Source organism: Silene latifolia, unplaced genomic scaffold, assembly GCF_048544455.1.
Source record: "Silene latifolia isolate original U9 population unplaced genomic scaffold, ASM4854445v1 scaffold_20.1, whole genome shotgun sequence".
Taxonomy (NCBI): Eukaryota; Viridiplantae; Streptophyta; class Magnoliopsida; order Caryophyllales; family Caryophyllaceae; genus Silene; species Silene latifolia.
In genome coordinates this window covers 9,974,953-9,998,632 of record NW_027413163.1, presented here as the reverse complement: position 1 = coordinate 9,998,632, position 23,680 = coordinate 9,974,953, and the positions used below count along the sequence as shown (strand labels likewise).

Here is a 23,680-nt window from a genome sequence, read left to right as displayed (position 1 = left end):
GCATCCGAAAAGCCTATAAGATCAAAAGGACAATGTAAAGGTTACCATAGGTAAAGATTTTGTGTTCCAATCAAATACCGAAGAATTCGTTTAACGGCTTTGAAATGTGATTCTTTCGGATTTGCTTGGAACCTAGCACATAAACAAACACTAAAGAGAATGTCGGGACGACTTGCGGTCAAGTAAAGAAGTGAGCCTATCATACCTCTATACACCTTATCACTAACATTCTTACCGAGGTCATCCTTGTCCAATTTGGACCCGGCTACCATAGGTGTATCATGAGGCTTACCATTAGTCATCCCAAATTTCTTAAGCATTTCCTTAATATACTTTTGTTGATGGATCATGATTCCATCCTTTGATTGCTTAATTTGGAGCCCAAGGAAAAATCCTAACTCACCCATCATGCTCATTTCAAACTCCGATTTCATTAGTTCCGAAAAATATAAGTAAAGGAGTCCATTTGTTGCACCAAATATAATGTCATCAACATATACTTGTACAACCAACAGTTCACTGGACTGTTGCTTTAAGAACAATGTTTTGTCAACGGAGCCTCTTTTAAAACCATTTTCAATAAGGAATTTAGACAATCTATCATACCAACATCTTGGTGCTTGTTTTAAACCATAAAGAGCTTTGTCTAATTTGAAAACATGGTTAGGCAAGTCATTGTTCTCAAAACCCGGTGGTTGTTCTACAAAGACATCTTCTTCCAAATATCCATTTAAGAAAGCGGTTTTGACATCCATTTGGAAGAGTTTAATGCCTTTGTGAGCCGCAAAAGCTATAAGCAATCGTATGGCCTCAAGTCTAGCTACCGGTGCATAGGTTTCATCGTAATCAATACCCTCTTGTTGGTTATAACCTTGCACCACTAGTCTAGCCTTGTTCCTTACAATTTCTCCCGAGTCATCAAGCTTGTTGCGAAAGACCCACCTAGTACCAATGACGGTACGATTAGACGGTCTAGGGACTAAGTGCCATACCTCGTTTCTTTTGAATTGATTGAGCTCTTCTTGCATAGCAAGCAACCAGTCTGCATCAGTCAAGGCGACTGTTACATTTGAAGGTTCAATTTGAGAAAGGAAGGCATTATGGGCACAATACTCATTAAGATGAGCGAGATTGTTGAGGGATGATCTTGTTCGAATTCCCGAGTTGAGATCACCTGTGAGATTAGTGAGTGGATGAGAGCTTTGATGTTTCCACTTCTTTGGAATAATGGTTTCTTGTTCCCCCTCAACAGCATCAGTCACATTGACTATTTCTTTTGTCCTGGAAGAATCTTCATCCTCACTGTTTTGGGTTACTTCAGTTCTGGAGGTGGAAGCAATAGTCGTTGGGTCTGTTGCTTCCAGAGAAGAATCAGTAGCAGAGGTGCTATGTGTTCCCCCTGAGTTGCTGATCTCCTTTGAAGGTGACAGTCTCTGTGTCTGTTGCAATTCAGTGCTGGGAGCTTCTTCATCCGTGAACACGAAGTCCTTTCGAACAAGACCAATCTCAAACTCATCATCCTCATCCTCATCATCATCATCCATGTTTTGTACCTGTCCAAGCACACTAGATTCATCAAAAATGACATGGATGCTTTCTTCAATTAACAAGGTTCGTTTATTGTAAACTTTATAGGCCTTGCTATGATCGGAGTACCCAATAAATACTCCTTCATCACTACGTGGATCGAACTTACCCAAATTGTTTTTACCATTGTTATGAACAAAACATTTGCTTCCAAAACATCTAAAATATGAAATGTTGGGTTTTCTTCCACGTAGCGATTCATAGGGAGTTTTATTCAATATACTCCTTATCATGACACAATTATGAATGTAGCAAGCGGTATTTACAGCTTCAGCCCAAAAGTTTTTAGGCAACTTACTAGATAATAACATTGTTCTAGCCATTCCTTCAAGGGTTCTATTCATCCTTTCAACCACACCATTTTGTTGTGGGGTTCTAGGAGCCGAGAAGTTATGGTCTACACCATTGTCATCACAATAAGCACCAAATGATGAGTTTTCGAATTCGGTTCCGTGATCGGTTCTCATTGAAACAAGTTTTAAACCAAGTTTATTTTGAATCTTTCTTAACCAAATTAGAAACTCATCAAATGTCTCATCCTTAGAGCTTAGGAAGAGTGCCCAAACGAACCTAGAGTAATCATCAACAATGACACACACATAACGACTACCACCTCTACTTCTAGTCCTCATTGGTCCACACAAGTCGATATGTAAAAGTTGCAAAGGTTGAGATGTACTCATAATTGTTTTGGATTTAAAGGAACTTCTAACATGTTTACCTCTAGCACATTCATCACATACTTTATCAAAGTCAAACTTTATATTAGGAATGCCTTCAACTAAGTCAAGTCTTTTAAGGGTATTAAGAGTTTTTGTACTAACATGACCAAACCTTTTATGCCATAACCAAGGATCATTGTTCATTACACTCATGCAAGACATGGTGTGACCGGATAGAGAGTTTAAATTAGTTAAGTAAACATCTTTGACACGTCTTCCTTCGAGTATTAGTTCATTAGTGGTGGCATCAAATATTCGACACACATTAGCACTAAATTCTACAAAGTTACCCTTATCACAAAGTTGAGAGATGCTAAGGAGATTATGTTTCAAACCTTTGACAAGCCGCACATTGTCGACACAAAGTAAGGATGACTTACCAACTTTTCCAATGCCAATTACTTCACCTTTCTTGTTGTCACCAAACCTTACCGTGCCACCGTCATATGCTTTAAGTGAGAGGAATTGGCTTCTATCACCCGTCATGTGACGAGAGCATCCACTATCCAAGTACCAATTGCGGCCGCCTATCACCAAGCCCTACACAAGATTAGTTTTTGAGTTTAGGAACCCAAATGAATCTGGGTCCCTTTTTGTGATCAACATAACTTGTGGTGTCTTTCTTAATGCTCATTTCTTTTAACGTTTTGGTATTCTTGTCAATGTCATCAAACCGTTTTGTACATCCATTGAAAACATGACCATTGTCACCACAATAATTGCAAATGATGTATTCGGGAAGACCCACTTATTTCCTTCCTCTAAAATCGGTTTTAGGCTTCTGGATGCAACAGTCAGTCTGACTGTTCCATTTGAACCCCAAACCGGCAGCTTTATCACGTTTATCGGTTTGATTCGTGAGGAAGTTTAACACGGTTTGACTTCCTTCCCACTTTTCAGTGATGTTCTTAGCATTAACAAGTTCATTGGTCAAGTCATTGACACGAGAGAGGAGATGCATGTTCTTTTCTTTTTCTCTTTTGAGTTCATCATTGTTAACACTTTCTATGGACAATCTTTTCTCAACAATGAAGTCATGGGTGTGGTTGTTGAGTTTAGACACGAGATATATGATTCTTTCTTTGGACTCTTCATATTTAGATGTCATCTCGTCAAGTCTTTTGTTTAGATCAACGACTTCATCGGATCTATGGTGAGGAGAAGACCTAGAAGTGCTACATTCGGGCATACCTTTTTGAATGAAAGTAAGCCTATCATGGAGACCTTCTATTTCATTCTTGAGACAAACAACCTCACTTTTAAGACACTCGTTTTCATTTTCCAACCATTCACTCTTTTCTTTAGACTTGTCTAAATCTTTGTTGGAAGCAACAGTCTTAGACACTGTTTCTCTTAAGTCTACAACTTCAACTACAAGGTCATAGATCTCATTTTCAAGAGCATCTTTGTCCTTCAAAATATCATCACGTTCCTTGGTTAGAGAGGAAACTTGCATCACCAAGGTAGTGTTGACATTTTCAAGGTCAGAGACATCCGTGGGGGTCAACAAATGACGCTCAAGTTCTTTGGTCAAATGTTTGTTTAACTTGTTGACTCTTTTAACTTCATCATATGCCTCAGAGGTGACAGTGACGCTGTCTGTTGCTTTTAGTTCATTTTTCAGATTAAAGTTCTCTTGAGCAATTTCCTCAATCTCATTTTGCATTACCTCGAGTTTATCATTTTGAAACCGACACTTATCAAAAAGTTGGTCAAGAAGCTTACATACTTTCTCTTTGGAGTAAGTTCTAGCCTTGGCCTTTAGATGATTTACCTCGTTGTCGGGATCGGAGTCGGAATCGTCGGGGTTAGCCATGAGGCATCTTAAGTGTTCAAGTTTTGAGGTTTTTGAGACTTTTTCTTTACCATGATTTGCAAGACACATTTTAGCCTCAAGTTCCTCCTCGATGAGTTCCTCATCTTCCTCGGAGTCGGACATTCCCCAAATAGCACTCATGACTCTATGTTTATAATCCTTTTTAACTTTTTCTCTTCTTTCCTTTGATTTGATTTCTTCCCACTTGGGACATTCTTTAATTGGTGAGTTTTATCACCACATTTAAAGCATCCCACGGTGGAGTTAGGTCGTTTCTTAGGAAAGCGTTTTTTCGAGTAATTATTAGTAAACCTTTTGTTTCCTTGTCCATTGACCAACCCGGCTAGATTCCTTGTGAACATAGCAAACTCGTCTTCCTCCTCATCTTCTCCATCACTTGGAGAGGATGTGAGGGCGAGACTCTTTCCCTTTGATGACAAACTAGAATGCTTATCGAGGTTAAACTCGTGAGCCATTAGTGATCCCATTAGTTCATGAAGAGATAGGGTTGACAAGTCTTTAGCTTCCTCTATGGCGGTGACTTTAGGTTGCCATTTAGGGGTTAGACTACGAAGAATTTTTCGAATGATGTCCTCGGACTCGAAATTCCTTCCTAGACTTTTAAGCTCATTAATAATACAAGAAAAACGTGAAGAGAAACTTTTTAAGGACTCGTCTTTTGACATTCTAAACATTTCATATTGTTGCATGAAAAGGTCAATACGGTGTTTTCTTACTTGGGACGTCCCTTCATAGGCAAGTACAAGGGAATCCCAAATAGATTTTGTCGTAGGACACCCGAATATTCGACTAACTTCCCCCTCACCAACACAACGTTGAAGAATCGACATTGCTTTGGAATTCTTTTCGGCAAGCTTGAAGTCGTTCTCATTGTAATTTCTTTCCTCTTTTGTCTTGGTGAAACCGTTTAGAATATCGGTTTCCTCAATGGCAAGAGGTCCATTTTGGATGATGTTCCAACATTGATAATCGATACTTTTGATGTAATGTTCCATTTTGAGTTTCCACCATCCAAAATTCGAACCGGTAAAGACCGGGATCTTGGAGTGTTTCTCGGAATCCATTACCCACGAATCAAACTCTAAGGCGATTAGCCTCGATCAAGAGCACGAGGCTCTGATACCAATTGTTGAGTTTATGGATTCAAGTACCTAAGAGGGGGAGGGGGTGAATTAGGTACTATTTAAAAATTTATAACTCCAACTTTATTGAATTAAAGTGAGTTACGAGAACAAAAGAGATGAGAAGATACTTTGAATAATATTGAAAGATTGAATAAGTATCACGATGAATGTTTGCTGAAGTATGAAAGTAACAATCGTTACATTTGTAGTTGTTTGTCTCGGTTTGTGGAATACGATTTGCAGACCAAATGTGACAAGATGATGAATGTTACTTCTAAGGTTAAGCAAAGCAAGACAAACAAACAAAGTAAATTGCAGCGGAAATAAAGTAAAACAATTGAACACAAGATTTTTGAATTGGTTCGGCAAATACTCAAGTGCCTACGTCCAATCTACCTTTTTATTGCTTTCTTTTAGTTGTTTAGTGATCTACTCCGACAACTAAAAGACCCTTACAATAAAAGACACCAACCTACTCCGGTTGTAAAGCTAGTACAAGAACTACTCAGTTCTTATGACAAGCTAACTCGCAACCTACTCCGGTTGCCAAGAGTTAAAGACTACTCCGTCCTAAACTCTACTAACACACTTAGAATGTTATAGGATCAAGTTTCCACTAACATATTCTTAGCAAAGAATAGAGATGGACAACTTTTACAAGATCAACAATTCTTAAGCAAGAGAGTTTAGTATTATAAAGTAACAGTAGCCACGACTGTAACAACTTGAAGACTCTTTAAAGGTTTTGCAAATGTGACACGGTTTAAAGCTTTGAAAACAATTTTGCAAACTTGAAATTAAATTCAGAAAGAAGTCTTGAGATTTTATGAAGGAGAGGCACGGTTTATATAGAGAAGGTGAGTGAAGGGGTTGCTAGGGTTTTGAAGGGTCAAAGACCACACATGTGAAGGGCATTTGCAACCACCCAAAACTTGCACCAAAGGGGGCTCTTTTGCAAAGGTAGAAATAGAGAAAGAGTGTTTGAAAGATAACCTTAAATGCTCATGCAAATTCAGAAAACAAAGAGAGAAAAGACAAGTCACATGATGACAAGTTAACACTAAAATGGCAAAAAGCATTCTTTGTTTTCTTAAAGAACCAAAGGGTTGAATTTGCATAAAGAGGAAACATTTTGAAAATAATAATAATTCAAACCACTCTTTATTGAAGACCATCTCCTTAATAAAAATCTGAATTTTATCTTTGAAAAATAAGAGTCACGTGAAAGGCTTTTGAAAGATAAAAAGGGACTTCAAGTTTTACGAATTGTGGCACAATCCAAGCAGCTGTTTACTAATGAAAGCAACAGTCGTCTGGACTGTTTCTATTACTCTAAGATACTCTACTTTCTCACTTGTACATTAGATGACACTTGACTTAATACAATGGGATGATTAACAACTTCAACACTTCTTAATCCATGCTTGATTTAATCATTAGTCCTGAAAAGGTAAACTAAGATAACACAAATCAAATGGGCATGTCATCATCAACCATAAGGAACCCAACAGATGTTCACCCTAAGGACCGGTCTAAAATTATGGCCGCCCGAGATTTAACTCAAGACCAACTTGACTCTTATCTGGCCCAACTCAAACCCGACTTTTTATTTTTTGACTCTCCTGAGTGGGTCACCCACGTAGCCCGAAAACACGGGGTCAAACCCGTTTACTATGCTGTTTTTTACGTATCAATGTTTGCTTATTGTAACTTACAAGCGAGGAACTTACCCTTAAACCACCGTCTTACGGAGGGTGACCTTATCGAACCACCCCCGGGGTTCCCGAGCTCGATAAAGTTCCGCCCCTCCGAGGCGCGGACGACAGCGAGGGTGTTTTCGAGTGATTTCGGGAACGGAATGACGTTCTTAGAAAAGCAAGACTTGGGGATTCAAGAGAGTGTTGCCATAGGGTTTAGAAGTTGTAGGGAGACGGAGGAAGCTTATGCTGACTTTCTTGAGAAACAACTTGGTAAACCCGTTTTATTAGCGGGTTTTTTGTTTCCGGATCCTCCGACGTCTAAACTAGATGAATTTTTTGATAATTGGTTAAACGGGTTCGGTCATGGCACCGTAATTTATTGTGCACTTGGAAGTGAAGCGTCCATTGAAAAGGACCAGTTTGATGAACTTGTCCTTGGAGTCTTGGACTCGAGCTCACAGGTATGACTTCTATGACATTAAAAACAAAAGTCTATCAAAAATGTGGGGTTACAAATTATGAATATATCGATTGGTACAAGTTGGGTTTAGTTAGCCGAGGATTTAGTTAGGCGAGTGAAAAAGTGGTGGAAATGTGGAACGTTTTTGTCACCCCAATTGATTACAAATTGATTTTTGTTTTCTTTGTTAGTTTGGTTTAATTTATTTAATTAATTAAGGTGCGTATGATAATAAAATAAAAAGTTGTTAGGGAGAGTATGGTCGGTTGTACTTAGACTTGGTAAACCGATCAATCGAGTCGAGTTCAGGCGGGTTCAGTTTGGGCCATATCAAGTCGGGTCAACTTGCTTTCTAGTCATTTTCGGATCAGCTTTCATTAAGTTATTTAGGTATAATAATCATTATCAAAAATAAATATTTGTGTCGGGTTATATCGGATCGGGTCAATTCGGGTTCGCGTCAAGCTCGGATCTTGAGTTCGGTGTCGGGCAGGTACGAGTCAGGTCATCGGATCATTTGAGTCGGGTTAATTTTGTGGTCTAGTTGTTCTAACATTTTAGATATTTTCTGTATTAGTTCTTCCTCCATTCAACTCCACTCTACCACTTTCCTTTTTCACGTTTGTCAACGCGTGTTTTACGCGCTAAATATCGTTAACTACGTATTTGTAAAAATTATAAAAGTTAGATATTTTTAATGTAATCATAAAGACGAATCAAATAAAATCTCACATGAATATATTTTCACTTACGTATCGAGAGAAAATCGAAATTGAATACACAATTGTGAATAGTGTACAAAAGTGAAATAGGTGGAGTGGAGTTAAATGGAGGAAGTATTTCTTAATCTATTAGGCATTTAGGGAGTACTTTGTAAAATTGATTGAACAATAATGTATCATTTTTTTATTGGACGGGTATGCCTTTTTTAGCGGCCATAAAGCCACCGGTAGGCTATGAAACAATAGAGTTCGCCTTACCCGAAGGTTTCATAGAGAGGACAAAAGGAAGAGGAATGGTGCGCGGGGATTGGGTCTCACAACCACAGATCGTGCAACATCCTTCGGGCGTAGCTAGGTTCTTGTTAAAGAGAGGTATGTCCTGGCTTTCTTGTAGGATGCTTTGTGAGCCACTGTGGGACTGGTTTTCTATCGGAAGCATTGATGGGAGGGTGTTAACTAGTACTCATTCCTCTAAACCTAGATCAATACATAAATGCGAGACTAATGAGCGTTGATATGAGGGTTGCAGTCGAGGTTGAGAAGGGGGAGAATGATGACTTCTTCTATAAAGAAGCCCTTCAAAAGGCGGTCGAGTTGGTGATGGATTTAGAAGGCCAAGTTAGGAAAGAACTCAAGGCTAACAATGCTAAATGGAGGGAATTGTTGTTCAAAGAAGGAATTGAGGAGTCTTACATTAACAGCTTTGTTAAGAGTCTTAGAGAACTACTTTGATGATATCATGTACAATGATAGGGCGTCACCCGATTTGCGCCGAGTATGGGTGTCCCCCTCTCACAAACACCTTTTATTAAAGGGGTTTCCACTTGATGCATGTGAGAGGGTGGCGCTAAGATTGGGTGTCACCCGATGACGCCAACTCATTTTTCCTTTGTTTTTGTGTGGTTTATTTGATTTCTTAATAAGTAGTGTCATCGGTTGATTCTATTGTTTAGGTCAGATTCCGGTGACACTCCGTAAGAGTTTAAGCTTGTAAGGGTAAGTTGTTTTTCTATTTTGTGTCGTCTTGTTAAGTACCATGCTCTTTGAGATCACTACATTATTTTCTACTCCCTCCAATTTTCTTTTATCTTTCTCTTTCTTTTGGGCACAAAAATTAAGAAAGTGGAAAAAAGGAGGAATAAAGTAGAATAAAATATTGTAAGTTGTGAAATTTATAGTGAGAGAAAATAATAAAGAATGAATAAAAAATAAAGAATAGATAAAGTAATGTGAGTTGTTGATTTTTTAGGAGAGAGAAATTAATAAAAAAATGAATGAAACTTACCAAAAAAGGAAAGAGAGAAGATCATCAAACTTGTGTGAAAAAGAAAAGTGGGAGGATAATAGGAAATTGGAGGGAGTATATGATTTTGTTAAAACATGAGTGACTAATCCATGGTTCTCGGCCTCAAGCCCCTCAATATAACTTGTTATTAGTGATAGATACAGGATTTATGAAATGAGGGTGTTATAATAAAGTTTATAACACCAAAACTTAATACCAAAATATCATGAATTGAATCATTTAAAATACAATTTACGTTAAGGGTAATAAAATATGGTGAGTTCTCTAGCGTTAAAAGCTTTAGAGTACTGTACATCATTAGTTTCAACTAGACGGTATTAAGGAAACGAATCTAGTTGCTCATTCTCCAAGCAATGTATAATTCATATAATCTTTTGTATTTCCATATTTTGTTATTAGGTGCACAAATTTTGTAATTAGTTATTTTCTTTCCTATTCTCTAGCTTTAGGTTTAGTATATAAACCCATGAAATATCTTTGCATAATTCAATTCAATACATACAATTAATCCTCAATATTGTTCCTTCTCTTATATGGTATCAATCGCCTTCGATCCTCGACATTGTCTTTCTCGCCATGGCCAATCATGCTCTCATCCTTCCCAACGCCAATGAACCCGCCACACCCATCATCTTTGTTAACCTCTCTCAATGCAAAACACTCACCACTACTAATTATACCCAATGGTCCTTTCAAATAAAATCCTTTCTCCAAGGCCTTGAGCTCTTCCAGTATGTAGACGGCTCTCTCAAATGCCCACCTGCTACTGTCAAGGTCGATAACCGCCCAACCCCTAACCCTGCCCACACGACTTGGACTAGGCAGGACCAACTCCTTCTCGCTTCCCTCGTTGGTACACTTGACAGTACCATCACCCCTCTCGTCACACAATCCAAAACGTCCCATGAAGTTTGGTCCATCCTTTCCTCCACCTTTGCCAACCCCTCTCGGGGTCACATACTACAAATCAAAAACCTTTCGGAAGCCATCACCAAGAAACCCGATCAAACCATTACGAAATATATGCACCAAATCAAAACTTGCACCCTAGAACTTGCCAATTTAGGGAAACCCATGGACCCCGAAGATATCATCGCTAAGGTTCTTCGTGGTCTTGACCCCGTTCATTATCGCGCTATCAAAGAAACCGTTGAGGCACGAGATACACCCATCTCCTTTGATGCTCTACATGAAAAATTGATTCACTATGATCTCCAATACCCCACCCCCACCACAGTCACCCCTCTTCCTACCACGGCATTCGCTGCCAATTATCGCCCCAACTCCCAACGCTATCAGCCTCGCAACACTTCCCCTCCCATCCTCCCCACACCCTCAACCGAGGTGTCTATCTGTCAATACTGCGGCTACAAAGGCCATACCCTACTTAACTGTCGAAACTTCAAGAAAAATCACCCCTCCTTCACCATGACACCCTATGTGCGTCCTCCTCGTCCTTCCTCTTCTCGGCCTCAGGTGCATACCGCCACTGCCACCTCCTCTACACCCGACTCATGGCTCGTTGATAGTGGTGCGACTCACCACATTACCAACGACCTCAATACTCTTGCTCTTCATGCCCCGTATGATGGTCCCGATGATGTTATCATTGGTGACGGTTCCTCGCTTCCCATATCCAATATAGGTTCCTTTACAATTTCCTCTCCTTCTTTCTCTCTTATTTTTCGTAATGTTCTTCATGTTCCATTAATTGCTCGTAACATATTATATGTCTCTCAGTTTTGCACGGATAACAATGTTTCTATTGAATTCTCACACTCTCGTTTCGTTTTTAAGGATATCACAACGGCCGGATCCTTCTCCACGGACCAATTGATCGTGGGATATACACCTGGAATCCGTCCTCCTGTCAAGCTCTCACAGCCACCTCGTCATCTTCAACGCTCCTATGGCACCATAGGCTAGGCCATCCATCGTCTAATGTCTTTTCTTTTCTAAAACAGCATTTTAATTTGCCTATTACGGGCTCTAGCTTCGATTTTTGTCATTCTTGCAAAATTAATAAAAGTCATAAGTTACCGTTCTCTGTCTCCTCGCTTAGTTCCAAAGCTCCTCTTGAATTAATTTTTTTATGATGTTTGGTCCTCGCCAATTCTATCTCATGACAATTTTAAATACTATGTTATATTTGTTGATCACTTCACTAAATACACTTGGCTTTATCCGCTCAAAAAGAAGTCCGATACAATTACTGTTTTCCAACAATTTCGCCTCCTTGTTGAAAAATATTTTAATGGGCCTATTGTTCAAATGTTTTCCGACAATGGAGGTGAGTACATCAAAATTACACCCTATCTTCTCCAGCACGGCATCTCTCATCTCACGAGTCCACCTCACACTCCCGAACACAATGGTTATGCGGAACGCCGTCACCGCCACATTGTGGAAATGGGACTTGCCCTTCTGTCTCACGCGCATCTCCCTACTATTTTTTGGCCAAATGCCTTTGCTACAGCGGTCTACCTTATTAATCGTCTACCTACACCCACTCTCCAACATGACTCTCCTTACTCTCGTCTTTTTCATAAGTCCCCTAACTATCAAAAACTCCGAGCCTTTGGTTGTCGATGCTACCCGTGGTTACGCCCCTACACTTCTCATAAACTCGACCCAAAATCTATTGCTTGCGTCTTTCTCGGCTATTCCTCCACTCAGAGTGCATATCTTTGTCTCGAACCTACCACAAATCGCATTTACACTTCCCGTCACGTCACCTTTGTTGAGAATGATTTCCCGTTCTTAAGTCTCACCTCTCGTACTCATGCCGAACCTTCACCATCCCTCACGGATTGGTGTGATCCTCCTGTAATCTTTCTACCCTCCTCCCAGCCAGCTGCCACCACGACTATACCTCCTCCTGCCTCCTCTGAACCTCCCTCCCCTTCCACTCCCACCTCCCCTGTTCTGCCCGACACCTCTGCTACTCCCTCCTCTCCTCCTGCCCCCCGTTATCCCCTCCTTCGACCACACCTGTTGCCTCTCCTTCACCTCCTCCCTCAACTACTCCACCTCCTCCACCTCCACCACCACCCCCACCACCCCGTGTTGTCACTAGGCTGTCTAACAATATCAGGAAACCTAACCCTCGCTATGCTAAACTAGCCATTACCTCATCCCCACACTCCCTTCCCACGACGACCAAACAAGCTTTATCTTCCCCACACTGGCATGCCGCCATGCTCGAGGAATACAATGCCCTTATTCGCAATGATACCTGGTCTCTAGTCCCTGCCAATACCGCTCAAAATATTATCGGCTGCAAATGGGTATTTCGTGTTAAGTACAATCCCGACAACACTATCCAAAAGTACAAAGCTCGTTTAGTTGCCAAAGGATTCCATCAACGCCATGGCATTGACTACTCTGACACATTTAGTCCGGTCGTTAAACCGACTACCATTCGCTTGCTACTTTCTCTTGCTCTTGCTCACGGCTGGCCGCTTCGCCAATTCGACGTAAATAATGCCTTTCTTCAAGGCTCGCTTCACGAAACTGTTTTTATGTCACAACCGCCGGGTTTTATCAGTGATGTCCATCCTTCTCATGTGTGTTGTCTAAAGAAAGCAATTTATGGTCTCAAACAGGCCCCTCGGGCTTGGTACACCGAACTCAAGAATTATCTTCTCAAATTTGGTTTTTGTGTATCTCTCGCTGATCCCTCGCTCTTCATCTACAAAAAGGATTCTCGTGTGCTCTATGTTCTGGTTTACGTTGACGACATTATCATTACAGGTTCTTCCACTCCTCTTCTCAATGACTTTATAACTCAATTTGCTGCTCGGTTTTCGTTAAAAGATCTTGGCTCCCTATCTTACTTCCTTGGTGTGGAGGTTACCCCCAATTCGAAGGGTCTCCTGTTATCCCAGACCAAATATGTGTTCGATCTTCTTCAACGATGTGCTATGCTCGACTGCAAACCCTCCACCACGCCAATGCTTCCTTACCCGCCTCTAACTACGGCCATTGACTCACCTGCTTGTGATGTTTCTGCCTATCGTTCGACTATTGGTAGCCTCCAATATCTTTCCCTTACGCGTCCAGATATTTCGTTCTCTGTAAATCGCTTGGCTCAATTTATGCAACATCCTACTTCTCTTCACTGGGCTGCTCTTAAACGTTTGCTTCGTTATTTACATGGTACTATGCACCTTGGTCTCCAATTACATCGCCATAACCCTCTTCAGCTTCACGCTTTCTGTGATGCGGACTGGGGTGGTGACAAAGACAAGTATGTTTCTACGTCTGGCTACTTGGTTTATCTTTGTAAAAATCTGATTGCTTGGGCCTCTAAGAAACAAAAGGCCATCGCTCTTTCCTCTACTGAAGCTGAGTTCCGAGCTGTAGCTGATACCACTGCTGAACTCATTTGGGTAAGGTCTCTTCTTTTGGAGCTTGGCCTTACATTTAACGACTCACCAGTGGTTTATTGTGACAATTTAAGTGCCACACACTACTCGGCGAACCCTGTCTTTCATTCGCGCATGAAACATGTTGCGCTTGCTTTTCATTTCGTCCGTGAACAAGTTCAAAATGGCTCTCTTCGTGTTACTCACATTAGTCGCGATGATCAACTAGCTGATGTCTTGACTAAAGCTTTACCTCGTCCTCGTTTTGAATCGCTTATCTCCAAGATCGGACTTTTCACTGGACAATCCGTCTTGCGGGGGAATATTAAGGAAACGAATCTAGTTGCTCATTCTCCAAGCAATGTATAATTCATACAATCTTTTGTATTTCCATATTTTGTTATTAGGTGCACAAATCTTGTAATTAGTTATTTTCTTTCCTATTCTCTAGCTTTAGGTTTAGTATATAAACCCATGTAATATCTTTGCATAATTCAATTCAATACATACAATTAATCCTCAATATTGTTCCTTCTCTTATAGACCGAAAGATTTTTTTCCGATAAATGTGACTTAGCAATCATTCAATACTTGTTCCCCCTACTATGTCTTAACTTGTTTGATCTTCACATACGTCATTGCGAAACGCTCGTTATACACTTGCTTGGAGCTGCCACGTGAAGGCGTGAAGCTAAGTATCAATATTTGTCTATCAAACAAACATGGGTGGAGTAATCGCTTTGCTGGGTGGAGCAGTTCTTGGTGAGGGTGATAATAATGATACTAACGGTCGTTAATACTAGTAAGGACTAAATTAAGCTAAAACAAGTTCGACAAGACTAATTACTAACTAAGACGTACACTAACTAGTAAAATTAATCTAAACTAATTTAAATTAATATAAATACACAAGGGTATTAACAATGATAAACAAGGTCAGAAATATAGATATGTTTATTTCTTTTTTTATTTTTTCATTTTTTTTGGGCGGGGGGGGAGGACATCTAAATTTAAACTGTCTAATATGAGAACAACTTGGTGTAATTATACTTTTAATGCAACAAGCAATTAAGATTAATCACCCTTTATCAATATATTAACCTAATAGACATTTAATCTCATATAAGTAGTGAAGATTATTTGAAGCAATAATCAACTTTCCTAGACTTTATGACCATCATTTAAACCAACAACAATTATAAAGAATAGATCTTTAAGAACAACAACTAAAATTAAAGGCTAGGTAGCCTCCTACTAATTATCTAAGCCAATTAGTAGTTGGATTACTAACATTCATCTACTCATAGATGCATAAATTAAATTAAACCATCTTCACAAATTATGAACTTGCTGTTGGGAAATTAGCGTCAATCTCCCACACGCAACGGAAGCAACCAATCGATAATTAAACCGTAAAAGTAAATAAATGTAAGCAATATTAAGATGAGACGATATTTTAGAGTCAAACCCAGGGCAAAACCTTCCAAACCGGAAGTAAAACCCACTAGCCAAATCGACTAGAATCCACTATAATAATATAGTACCAGTACAACGTAACCGTCCCGAATTAATATCAATTCGAAACCCACAATAATATAAGTTAACAACCTCTAGCTCTCCAGTAATATTAGTCAATGCCACTAATATCACCCCTAGATTTGCTATTTTCTACCAAACTAAGTCACCTTGTTTGATATTTGTTGTGAGATACTTTTACCAAAGGATTTGTCATCCTTTATATAGCCATGTGAAATTGACGTTACAGTTTACAACCATAAATCACTTCACGTTACCAACACATGAATTAAAACAAATTCATACTCCCTCCTATTCCGAATAACTGTCCCATTTGCCATTTCCGTCTATTCACATAACTGTCCCATTTGCCATATTTGTCATGTTTTTTTACATTCCTACCCTTGGCTCTTTTCTTTATTTACCACCTCAACCACCCCTAAACCATCATATTCAATACTTTTCATTATTTAACTCCTATATTCTTACCTCCTATACAATACTTTTCATTATTTTAACTCCATTCTTTAATTTTCTTGCCATTGTCCAAATGAGATAGTTATTCGGAATAGAAGGGAGTATGTTTTTCCACTTTCATTACGTAATGTTAAACAAATGAATTAATATTCATTTAACATCACACAATGTTACATGTACTAAATTAATACATGTAACACTTCTCATTAAGCTTTGTGTTGGATGTTACTCAACAAATCTCCCCCTCCAACACAAGAGATCACCATCGAAGAATCAACCATTAGCCTTTTGAAATCACCAGCTGCACACCCGAGTTAGTATCCGGTCCTCACCCTAACTCACTATCACGGCCAATGAACCATGTAGAGCCTAAACCTAGTCAATGGCGTTACTTGACTCCGGAGAGAAACCTCTTACTCTCCACCTTTCCACCAGCAGAAATTTTGGTAATATGTATTCAATTTTCCCCAAATTAAAAAGAATTAGAGTTCTTTTATACTTTTGGTAATTAATTATAGTAGAAATTAGGAAAAAATTTGGTGAATTTAATTGAATTATAGAGAATAGTGTTGGGGAAAATTATAGAGAATAATGTTGAGAAAGATGAGAGGGTTTATGGTTAAATGAGAGTTAATAAGTAAAAGTAATGACAGGTAAAAAGATATGATCTAGGTAATAAGGTAAGTAGGCAAACAAATAGGCAAGGGTATATCGGTCAATTTTTGACAAAATTCACCGAAAACGTCTTGCTGGTACAATTTTTAAAGAAAAATAATATTATGGATGTAATTTTTAAGACTGTAATTTCAAAAAGTGGTTTTCAAAAGGTTTTAATCAACAATTTTCTCTTTAAAAAATAAAAATTTATCAAAATAAAAGGACATATTATTTTTCGATTAATCTTTTAAATCATGCTTATTATTAAAAAGTCAATTTTAAAATTCAGTCCCACCTATTATTTTATCCTAGATACGTCTCCATCTTCGTCTTAACTCTTAACTACTACACCCAAATATATGTGCGATTTTTATGGTATATTATATGCCACTTGATGTTTTGATCCATTATAAATGTCCAGCAAGACACAGTCAACATCTCTCATTACAAAAATAGAGAAAAAAAATGTTTACTCAAAATAGCAAGCCTTTGCACATAGCAATGTACCCTTGGTTTGCTATTGGCCACTTCAATTCATACCTCCACTTAGCCAACAAATTAGCCCAAAGAGGTCACATTATCTCATTTCTTCTCCCTACTAAAAACCAACAAAAATTAGCCTCTATTAATCCATACCCTAACCTTGTTACATTTTATCCCATTACTGTACCACCCGTTGACGGCCTACCAGCTGGTGCAGAGTCTACTAATGATGTCCACCCTAAGGACCGGTCTAAAATTATGGCCGCCCGGGATTTAACTCAAGACCAACTTGACTCTTATCTTGCCCAACTCAAACCCGACTTTTTATTTTTTGACTCTCCTGAGTGGGTCCCCCACGTAGCCCGAAAACACGAGGTCAAACCCGTTTACTATGCTGTTTTTTACGTATCAATGTTTGCTTATTGTAACTTACAAGCGAGGAACTTACCCTTGAACCACCGTCTTACGGAGGGTGACCTTATCGAACCACCCCCGGGGTTCCCGAGCTCGATAAAGTTCCGCCCCTCCGAGGCGCGGACGACAGCGAGGGTGTTTTCGAGTGATTTCGGGAACGGAATGACGTTCTTAGAAAAGCAAGACTTGGGGATTCAAGAGAGTGTTGCCATAGGGTTTAGAAGTTGTAGGGAGACGGAGGGAGCTTATGCTGACTTTCTTGAGAAACAACTTGGTAAACCCGTTTTATTAGCGGGTTTTTTGTTTCCGGATCCTCCGACGTCTAAACTAGATGAATTTTTTGATAATTGGTTAAACGGGTTCGGTCATGGCACCGTAATTTATTGTGCACTTGGAAGTGAAGCGTCCATTGAAAAGGACCAGTTTGATGAACTTGTCCTTGGACTCGAGCTCACAGGTATGACTTCTATGACATTAAAAAAACACTAAAATTTGGGAGAGACTGTCTCTCATTGAGTTATTGAGAGACCAATCTTTCGTATCCTTTTAGTTGTATTTCGTACACCTTTTGTTGTTATCGTAACATAGTAATTTCGTACCTATTTACATAATAAATGTACCCATTTTATTATTAATCATGATTTGTACCTATTTTATTAATTTTAGTACCACTTTTTCTTAAAATTGTACAATGGTCTCTTAATAAAACTTATTAAGAGACAGTCTCTCAGGAGACCTACTCTTGAAAAAAAAAAAAAAAAAAAAAAAGTCGATCAAAAATGTGGGGTTACAAATTATGAATATATCGATTAGTACAAGATGGGTTTAGTTAGCCGAGGGTTTAGTTAGGCGACTGAAAAAGTGGTGGAAATGTGGAACGTTTTTGTCTCCTCAATTGATTACAAATTGATTTTTGTTTTCTTTGTTAGTTTGGTTTAATTTATTTAATTGTAATTAAGGTGAGTATGATAATAAAATAAAAAGTTGTTATGTAGAGTAGGGTCGGTTGTACTTAGACCTGGTAAACGAATCAATCGAGTCGAGTTTAGGCGGGTTCAGTTCGGGCCATATCAAGTCGGGTCAACTTGCCTTCTAGTCATTTTCGGATTAGCTTTCATTAAGTTATCTAGGTATAATAATCAATGTGCAAAAATAAATATTTGTGTCGGGTTATATCGGATCGGGTAAATTCGGGTTCGCATCAAGCTCGGATCTTGAGTTCGGTGTCGGGTCAGGTACGAGTCAGGTCATCGGATCATTTGAGTCGGGTTAATTTTGTGGTCTAGTTGTAATACTCCCTCCCATCCAAACCAAAGGTAACACTTACTTTTTGGCACTATTCATGGTCGTAAAGAATCTTTTATATTATTCTTAATCTATAAGACAAAATATAGTCATGTGAGATTTTGTTTGATTTATCGTTATGAATGCTATAAGAATATCAAATTTTTATAATTTTTAATAATGTGTAACTAAAAATATTCACATTGCAAAACGTGTCTCGACAAGTTTGATAAAGCAACTGTTACCTTTGGTTTGGATGAGACTTGAGAGGGAGTATTATAGAAGATGTTCTAACATTTAGATATTTTCTGTATGAGTTACTTCCTCCATTCAACTCCACTCTACCACTTTCCTTTTTCACGTTTGTCAACGCGTGTTTTACGCGCTAAATATCGTTAGCTACGTATTTGCAAAAATTATAAAAGTTAAATATTTTTAATGTACTCATAAAGACGAATCAAATAAAATCCCACATGAATATATTTTCACTTACGTATCGAAAGAAAATCAAAATTGAATACACAATTATGAATAGTGTACAAAAGTGAAATAGGTAGAGTGGAGTTAAATAGAGGAAGTATTTCTTAATCTATTAGGCATTTAGGGAGTACTTTGTAAAATTGATTGAACAATAATGTATCATTTTTTTATTGGACAGGTATGCCTTTTCTAGCGGCCATAAAGCCGCCGGCGGGCTATGAAACAATAGAGTTCGCCTTACCTGAAGGTTTCATAGAGAGGACAAAAGGAAGAGGAATGGTGCGCGGGGATTGGGTCCCACAACCACAGATCGTGCAACATCCTTCAGTAGGATGCTTTGTGAGCCATTGTGGGACTGGTTCTCTATCGGAAGCATTGATGGGAGGGTGTCAACTAGTACTCATTCCTCTAAACCTAGATCAATACATAAATGCGAGACTAATGAGCGTTGATATGAGGGTTGCAATCGAGGTTGAGAAGGGGGAGAATGATGACTTCTTCTATAAAGAAGCCCTTCAAAAGGCCGTCGAGTTGGTGATGGATTTAGAAGGCCAAGTTGGGAAAGAACTCAAGGCTAACAATGCTAAATGGAGGGAATTGTTGTTCAAAGAAGGAATTGAGGAGTCTTACATTAACAGCTTTGTTAAGAGTCTTAGAGAATTGCTTTGATGATATCATGTACAATGATAGGGCGTCACCGGGTGGCGCCGAGTATGGGTGTCACTCTCTCACAAACACCTTTTATTAAAGGGGTTCTCACTTGATGCATGTGAGAGGGTGGCGCTAAGATTTGGTGTCACCCAGTGGCGCCAACTCATTTTCCCATAGTTTTTGTGTGGTTTATTTAATTTCTTAATAAGTAGTGTCATCAGTTGATTCTATTGTTTAGATCAGATTCTAGTGACACTCCGTAAGAGTTTAAGCTTGTAAGGGTAAGTTGTTTTTCTATTTTGTGTTTTCTTGTTAAGTACCATGCTCTTTGAGATCACTACACTATTTTCTATATGATTTTGTTAAAATGTGACTAAGCAATCATTCAATACTTCTTCCCCCTACTATGTCTTAACTTGTTTGATCTTCACATACGTCATTGCGAAACGCTCGTTATACACTTGCTTGGAGCTGCCACGTGAAGGCGTGAAGCTAAGTACCAATATTTGTCTAGCAAACATGGGTGGAGTGATCGCTTTGTTGGGCGGAGCAGTTCTTGGTGAGGGTGATAATAATAATACTAACCGAGTAACCGGTCGTTAATACTAGTAATATACTCTATCAAACATGCACTTAATTAAACTAAAAATAAGTAGTAAAATAGAAGTATAGAGCCGAACGACCCAAGAGGACTAAACTAAGCTAAAACAAGTTCGACAAGACTAATTACTAATTAACACACTAACTAGTAAAATTAATCTAAACTAATTAAATTAATATAAATACACAAGCAAGGGCATTAACAATGATAAACAAGGTAAGAAACATAGGTATTTTTTTTTTTTTTTTTTTTTTGAGGGGGAACAACAAGGATAGATTTGGTCTTGTAGACAAATCAACAAACACCTTCTAAATTCAAACTGTGTAATATGAGAAAACTTGGTGTAATTATACTTTTAATGCAACAAGCAATTAAGATTAATCACCCTTCATCAATTTATTAACCTAATACACATTTAATCTCATATAAGTAGTGAAGATTATTTAAAGCAATAATCACCTTTCCTAGACTTTATGACCATCATTTAAACCAACAACAATTATAAAGAATAGATCTTTAAGAACAACAACTAAAATTAAAGGCTAGGTAGTCTCCTACTAATTATCTAAGCCAATTAGTAGTTGGATTACTAACATTCATCTACTCATAGATGCATAAATTAAATTAAACCATCTTCACAAATTATGAACTTCTTGTTGGGAAATTAGCGCCAATCTCCCACACGCAACGGAAGCAACCAATCGATAATTAAACCGTAAAAGTAAATAAATGTAAGCAATATTAAGATGAGACGATATTTTAGAGTCAAACCCAAGGCAAAACCTTCCAAACCGGAAGTAAAACCCACTAGCCAAATCGACTAGAATCCACTATAATAATATAGTACCAGTACACGTAACCGTCCCGAATTAATACCAATTCGAAACCCACAATAATATAAGATAACAACCTCTAACTCTCCAGTAATATTAGTCAATGCCACTAATATCATCCCTAGATTAACCTCCTAAATTATTGTATAAAAACACCTGTAGTACTGCCTCTCACCCTCAAACCCGACTTGCTATTTTCTACCAAACTAAGTCACCTTGTTTGATATTTGTTGTCAGATACTTTTACCAAAGGATTTGTCATCCTTTATATAGCCATGTGAAATTGACGTTAGAGTTTACAACCATAAATCACTTCATGTTACCAACACATGAATTAAAACAAATACATATGTTTTTCCACTTCCATTACGTAATGTTAAACAAATGAATTAATATTCATTTAACATCACACAATGTTACATGTACTAAATTAATACATGTAACACTTCTCATTAAGCTTTGTGTTGGATGTTACTCGACAAATCTCCCCTCCAAGACAAGAGATCACCACCGAGGAATCAACCATTAGCCTTTTGAAATCACCAGCTGCACACCCGAGTTAGTATCCGGTCCTCACCCTAACTCACTATCACGGCCAATGTACCATGTACAGCCTAAACCTAGTCAATGGCGTTACTTGACTCCGGAGAGAAACCTCTTACTCTCCACCTTTCCACCAGCAGGAATTTTACCTTTGCGCCCGTCTGTAACCTGAAAACAATCTACCTTCGTCGCCTCTTCCGCGAATGAAACACATGCACGACTTTTCCATTTCCAGCTATCCTGTGATGTTTTTATTACATATGCATCCAGACGGTATAAACCACGACGTAGCTCCCCCTTCATGAGGACCATAGAACCCTTAGTAACTTTCATTACTCCCCCATGAGTTTTACACCCATAATCTTCAGAGTCTAGTTGACTAAGTGAGATTAGATTCCACCGCAACTTTGGAACATAAGCAACCTTGTCCAAAGTGTGCACCACCCCATTTGACAATTTGATTTTTACCACCCTAACACCCATGACATTAACTGTTGAGTTATCAGCCAAACTCAACTTCCTAGCCACGCCTTCTTGGAGTTCATCAAAATTATCTTTCCGGGTTCAAACATGGTTGATACAACCAGAATCTAATATCCATTCTTCCTTGGAAGACACGTCGTTCACATCCGTGACTGCAAATATGTCACTATCATCGGTACGGAAACAACCACTACTTCCTTCACCGGCAACCAAGTTGGTGTCACCCTTATTTTCTTCATTCCCGCATTTCTTAGGACAGAACCGCCTAATATGCCCAAGGTCACCACACTTGAAACACTTCACATCATTATTCCTAGAAGCGTTCCTGGATCGAGACCTGCCATGCTTCGATCCATCCTCCCTATTAAACGAACGACCTCTCTCAACCCTAGCAACTACAACTGTACTCGTACTGTCGTTCCGTATCCCAGCCTTGTCCTTCTTCCTCGCATTAAAGGACAATAAAGCTGTATGTGCTTGCTCCATCATGATGGTGTCTTTCCCGCACAGAATAGTATCCACATAAGTCTCATATGTGTCCGGGAGAGATTTGAGGAGTAGTAATGCCTTATCTTCCTCCTCAAGCTTCACTTCGATCTTGTTCAACTCGTCTAACAACCCATTGAACAAATTCACATGTCCAATTAAATTTTCATCCTCGTCCATCCTCAACCGATATAACCGCCGCTTCAAAAGCAACTTGTTGGTCAAACTCTTCGCCATGTAGAGTTTCTCCAACTTTTCCCATATCACTGATGGAGAGTCGTCATCAAGAACACAATTGATGACAGAATCCGAGATGCACAACTTAATAGTACTTGCACACTTAGTGCAAACCTCTTCCCAGTCGGTATCACTCATCTTCTCTGGCTTACCGTCAACTCCTTTCAAGGCTCTAACAAAGCCAAGATGAACCAGGAGATCCTTCATCCTTCTTTGCCAAAGGGTGAAACTACTTTTACCATTAAATTTTGGTACTGTAAATTGAGACCCCAAATTGGACATCCTTGCCAATTATAAATCAGTCACCGGATCGAACCTAGTGGCTCTGATACCACTGTTGGGAAATTGCGCCAATCTCCCACGCGCAACGGAAGCAACCAATCGATAATTAAACCGTAAAAGTAAATAAATGTAAGCAATATTAAGATGAGACAATATTTTAGAGTCAAACCCAGGGAAAAATATTCCAAACCGGAAGTAAAACGCACTAGCCAAATCGACTAGAATCCACTATAATAATATAGTACCAGTACAACGTAACCGTCCCGAATTAATACCAATTCGAAACCCACAATAATATAAGATAACAACCTCTAGCTCTCCAGTAATATTAGTCAATGCCACTAATATCACCCCTAGATTAACCTCCTAAATTATTGTATAAAAACACCTGTTGTACTGCCTCTCACCCTCAAACCCGACTTGCTATTT

At 38.8% G+C, this 23,680-nt stretch overlaps 1 protein-coding gene across 1 annotated transcript; it reads left to right on the top strand.

Annotated features, from left to right (window-relative positions):
* Positions 1 to 16,922: 16,922 nt before the first annotated feature.
* LOC141638508 (UDP-glycosyltransferase 79B30-like) lies at positions 16,923 to 20,154 on the top strand. The gene is made up of 2 exons (XM_074447918.1): positions 16,923 to 17,828; positions 19,314 to 20,154. The coding sequence occupies exons 1-2, from the start codon at positions 16,940 to 16,942 to the stop codon at positions 19,802 to 19,804; spliced, it is 1,380 nt and encodes a 459-aa protein (XP_074304019.1). The 5' UTR covers positions 16,923 to 16,939; the 3' UTR covers positions 19,805 to 20,154.
* The last annotated feature ends 3,526 nt before the right edge of the window (positions 20,155 to 23,680 follow it).

What these genes read in the sequence shown, in the direction of transcription:
- LOC141638508 (XM_074447918.1), top strand. Translation starts at nt 16,940, where the DNA reads ATGTTTACTCAAAATAGCAAGCCTTTGCACATAGCAATGTACCCTTGG. An exon ending in CCTTGGACTCGAGCTCACAG is followed by an intron (nt 17,829 to 19,313) that starts GTATGACTTCTA and finishes TTTATTGGACAG; the next exon opens with GTATGCCTTTTCTAGCGGCC.